General features: G+C 31.3%; 1 protein-coding gene across 1 annotated transcript; it reads left to right on the top strand.

Annotated features, from left to right (window-relative positions):
- Positions 1-3,712: 3,712 nt before the first annotated feature.
- On the top strand, positions 3,713-4,929 carry LOC11420739 (root meristem growth factor 10). The gene is made up of 2 exons (XM_003605137.4): positions 3,713-4,114; positions 4,587-4,929. Exons 1-2 carry the CDS (start codon positions 3,986-3,988, stop codon positions 4,875-4,877), a joined length of 420 nt encoding a protein of 139 aa, XP_003605185.1. The 5' UTR covers positions 3,713-3,985; the 3' UTR covers positions 4,878-4,929.
- The last annotated feature ends 640 nt before the right edge of the window (positions 4,930-5,569 follow it).

Genomic DNA, 5,569 nt, shown 5'->3' with positions numbered 1-5,569 from the left:
TCAAATTCATAGCCGGGTACTTTAATGTGACGACTGGTGTGGGAAAATTTCGCGACGAGACTTACTGGCAAATACATATGTGTATCCTGAAAAAGAATGTGGTTGAGTATATGAGCTATCTTCTACAAGTCTGTCCCGCTTGAGTGTAATGAGGTAAGTAAGTCAATTAGTAAATGGGAAAAGATGACAATTTGAGCAACCTCTTCTGTAAGGTATGTTTTTTCTGAAGAAATGTAAAGAAAAATATTCAATTTTCTATCGTTACTTGAGGACAAGTGACAATTTAAGTTTGGGGTTGTGATGACAGTTGATCTTACGTTAATCTTAGCATGTTTTGCAGTCATTTTCAGTAGGTTTTACAAGCAGAATAGATGAGTATTAGATCAATTGGTTATGATTTCAGGACATTTGTAATATTTTCTATATTTGAGTCTATAATACAATTCTTCTCGAAACATAGCAATTTTAGGGTATTTTGATGTAATGCACGAAGAAATCATGCAAATCAGCAAAGTAAGACATTTGAAGATTAGTGAAGACTTTGGGAAGATCAAGAATGATGATTCAAGAGGCCTTAGAAGATGTTACAGAGGAAGAAATTATGTCCCCAGGTCTCAAGACATCTTATATAGAAGCAAACACCCAGAAGGACGAAGAAATATAAATTTATGCACCAAAACACACTCACAGACACCCCGAGCATGAGCCATGCGCCCTGAGGAGAGCCTAGGCGCTCCGAGAATGATCTAGGTGCCCCAAGAAGAGCGATGCACCCTGAGCATCAGCTATACGCCCCGAGCATTGCTGAATGCGGGCCAAAAATTGATTTTTGGTACTTTTTTTAAGTGGGAAAAGCCTGGTTTTTAGGCTCAATTTTAGGTGGAAACTCTCCTTATAAATATCAAGTATTTCTTTCATAATTATTCATTCAGAACGAAGCAGTTCAAGAGGAAGGCAAACACTAGGAGTTTCAAGGGAGAAGTTTCTCTCTCCTCATTCCAAGTTTCTCTCGGGTATGTTTTATGTCTTTTGTAATTTATCTTTAGTTACCATTAATAACTAAATCTTTTTAGGCTAGGATTTTAAGATGAATCTTTTCACCCTTGTAAGGTAGACGCTGATAGGGCTGCCCGTTTGTAGAACTACCAAGAGGGAGAGCGTGCTATTTACATCTAAGGCTCATAGATGAAAGAACCTTTAGGAACATTGGGAAGCCATACCTTTGAAAATTTAGGAACGCTAATTTAAGTCTATGTTTCAATTACCTCTTAAAGAGTAAGACTCCCACAATCTGTCACATGGATCAGCAGGTACAACTTGATAGCTAGAGGGGTTGACCGACATCTCTGAGAGGGTAAGACCCTCAAGAACCTTCACGTGGATCAACAGGTGCAACTTGACAATTGATTAGGTTTAATGTCCCAACGAACTAATTACTTAAATAGTCTACTTAAAATACTGAACTTGACTTGACTGTTATTTAATTCCAACGAATAAATAGAGGGGATTCAAAGAATCCTAACCGCCATTAACATTCTGTAATCAAAACAGTTAATCTTTCCTCTATTGCAAACATATTAAATTGGAAAACTATAAACTCTTATCTCTTTTATTTATTTTATTGTTCCAAAATAAGTAACGTGAATTGTTTGGTTGAAACAACAATCTTTGCGGATACGATACTCTACTTACATTTTATTACTTGGTAAATGATTTGGTACACTTGCCTAATCCGACCATCAGTAACAAAATGTTTACCAACCTTTAACATATTTTAAAAACTATGTCAAGTAGCTAATGAAAGTATAACTTATTCTTTTTCTTCTCAATTTTACCCTTAGTATCTTAATTGAAAAATTTAAGTATTAATTTAATATATATTTTTATTGCATTTCATATTCATACGAAAATTCAATTATTAATTTCATCAAACACCACAAATCTAATTTGCTATTTTATCCGCTACCAACTATTATATGCTATTTTTGACCAAATACAACCTTAATATGAGAGAAAAGAGTATTGCTGAACTAGCACTAAAGAGGCAACACAGCATATAATGATAGAGAAAAAGTAAAACATCAATGGCCAAAAGTTAACGATACGTTTCTATAATTTAATCAATTTTTCAAAAATATACTCCTTCTAGAAATAACTGAGTCATTTGTAAAAAAAATAATTGTTCCAAAATAATTGACTAATTTCACTTTTCAATGGAATACTAATTACTTTTTTTTTCCAATTATAACACTAATTAATACTACTTTCATCATTCTGAATTCAATATATTCTACTTAACATTTATAATAATGGAAAATACACTAATACTCCATTCGTCTCAAAATATAAACAAATTTTACTTTTTCGATTCATTCAATTAATGATGTATGTGGTTCATAATATGGACAAGACATTCAAAATCATTTTTCTCTTTCTTATATTTATATATTTTTCTTAATACATGTGAAATGAACAAAAAGCTCGGTTACTAGGGAGTATGATATCACAATTTTATTTCAATTATTCAGTACAATATTGACTTCGATTGTCGTTCTCTCATGGTGGGCTACAGTTATTTTATGAAGTTAATGTGAAATCATGTTCATGTTCATATTAAAGTGTGACTAAAGATCTAAAAAGTGTTCCAACTTTCCATAATTAATTAGTATAATATTTATCCTATAGTTTCCCAAGATGAGCAAAATTGGAAGGCAAAAAAGCAAGAAACAAGGGAACACTAGCCATTCAAATATTGATTGAGTTCCTTGGATGTAAAGACAAGGAATGAAAAGTTCCTCGGTTGAACCAATGTGGGGAGGCAATGGCATTCTTGATTTTGGTTAATGTTTCACTTTATATACACCTTCTAATGAATCTAATGCTACTTTTAAGTAGTTAAATTTCTATTTTGGACTCTTTGGGTTTAGATTGTATGCCTTTCAAAAAACCATGTTGTTTGTGTATGTGGATAAAAAAAGTTTATATTTGAGGAGAACATTATCTTGAATAATATATAATTGAAGGGATATATATTCAATATCTTAAGATTTTTCGCAAAAATATCATGTCAAATTTCATTTACATGGTTACGTTTAATTCAATTGATTTGACGATCTTCATATTCCCCTAAATCCAATAAATTAGACATTTCTTATTTTACCAAATTCAAATAAGAAATACAAAAGACACATATTTATAGTTTTTTTCAATAGAAATGTTAATGAGTAGTAGCTTGTTTTGAACCTTCTTTATATCATCTCTTCAAGAGGAATGTTATAGACACCGTCTTTTTTAACACTTATTATAACATCTACACTTTTATTTAATGAAATTCATGTGAGTACTACATTTTAGAAATGGATCCCACGTAAATTGGTGAGACCCATATAAATTTCACATATTGAAATAGTAAATGTTAAAGAGTACTAAAAAGATAGTGTTTCGAACATTTCTATCTGGTCAATCTCTATGTTACTCTCACCAAATGAGCTCAATTTATTTTAGCTAAAAGTGAAAGGTTAATCGAGTTAAAAAAATAGGGTTCAAAGCCCTGCATTAAACGAGAATTAAATAACGTAACAAACAATGTACTTATATATATTTGCCTATAAAAAAATATTTGAGTGCATGTAATCCAAATTCTCGTGCCTCTCCTTCTAAATATCTCTTTCTATAAAAAGATGTTGTGTTGCTTCTCTTTGCTTCTCTTGGGACCCAATAAACTGACATGTCTGAAGAAAGGGACAAAAGAGAGGCCACACCATATCTTCATTTTCTCCCATAATTACTTCTTCCACCCCCTACAACACCATGTTCTTCAATTTAACCTCTTATTCTTCTTTAAGCCATTGCATTTAATGCACATTCATTTCCCTTGTTAGTACAAATACTTCTTCTGCTGCTACCATATCATCACTTCATATTTTCCATATCCCACAACAAAAGTTTGATTAGCTCAAAATTTTAGAAGAATCTTTGTCTTAACATGTCATCAAGCTCATACATTCTTCTTTTGTTTCTTTGCATCATTTCCTTGCATGCATGCAATGCTCGGAGACATCCTAGTTCTGATCTAGATAAGAAGATGGAGAAGAAACCTCACTTCTCTCTCAAGGTTTGTCCTCCTAATATGATAATGTCTTGAATTTAATTACACATCAACAAAGTTTTATTTCAAAGTTCATGATCACGATTGTAGCTAGCTAGTTGCTAGCTACGACATCAGGGTTGTGGATGTTTTTTCTATTGCGTCATGCATCAGACGTATTTGACCATGATTGTTTACAATATTAAAGATCATGAATGAGATTAACTACTACAAAATTGAAATAGCGATGTTAAAAGTTAAATTCCATCTTTAAGTTTTAAAGACGCTAAATATGATGACCAATTTTAAGTTTTCAAATTCAAATTTTCGTTGTTTTTCAAGTTAATTTTCTAGTAGATTATAAAACCTAGTTTTTACATTCATAACTAAATTCATTGATTTTTTTTTTATATAAAATTATTGTAAATTCATCATACACCAATCCATCCTTATATCCCCATGTCTGTTTTTTCACTAATCAAGGTTTGGTTTTTTGTAGATTAATGTTGAGAAGAATGCATTTGATTCCTCAAGGAAGAAGCTTAGTGAAGGTGATAACAAGATGAAGGCTGAATTTGTGGCTGACTCGGAGAAGTCGAAACACCAAAGAAGTACTAACCAAAAAGTGTTGAAAGATATGAGAAAAGTTTCAGCTGAATTGCAAACTAAATCTCATGTTTCAGTTTCATCATTGCGTGTACCTCACAATAAGAAGAAGCATAGTGAGAAACATCCTGGTTTTAATTTGGATTATTCACCACCTAAGACACATCCTCCTTCTCACAACTAAGTAACAATGTTATGAACCCTAGCTAGGTTTAAAATTATATGTTGAAATGAAATTTGAATACACAATGACAAGCTTGGCCTTTCATCTAGGGTGTGAAATTAATGTTTAGTTTTGTTAGCTTATATATGACTACAGAAAATGACTGTGTTCTTATAATATATAATCAAACATATATATATTTTCTTATATATGTCTTGTTAGGTATAGTTCTTTTTATTATGTTAACTAAGAACTAATTATGTTTTCTATTCCATCATCCTCTTGATTGACATGAATGTTTGTCGTTGATGGCTTAATTAAGATTAATGCATGGTTTCTTCTCTCCATCTTCATTTGTTGGTTAATATATGTAGTAATATAGTAGAAGATCTCTTGTTTATTTTTACTTTTTTTCGTAAGTATATCTTGCTTATACTCAAAGTCATGAAGGATTTTTGTTCTTGTCAAAAAAAAAAAAATGAAGGATTTTTGTTTATACTTTTTTTTATGATCGAAAAAATATATATATCATATTTTAATCTTATCATTTTTGACAAAAACAAAACGATATTCATTCATTCAAATTGATAGAATAATTGAGATACAATAACATGACTAACATCGTTAAAACGTAAAGGGTGAATCTGTAAACAAACTCACAACACCCAAGTTTATAGCACATGACGACAAAATGCCTACAAATAATATGATAA

This window comes from Medicago truncatula, chromosome 4, assembly GCF_003473485.1.
Source record: "Medicago truncatula cultivar Jemalong A17 chromosome 4, MtrunA17r5.0-ANR, whole genome shotgun sequence".
Taxonomy (NCBI): Eukaryota; Viridiplantae; Streptophyta; class Magnoliopsida; order Fabales; family Fabaceae; genus Medicago; species Medicago truncatula.
Note: the sequence above shows the minus strand (reverse complement) of the source record. Positions and strands in the feature narration are given on the sequence as shown.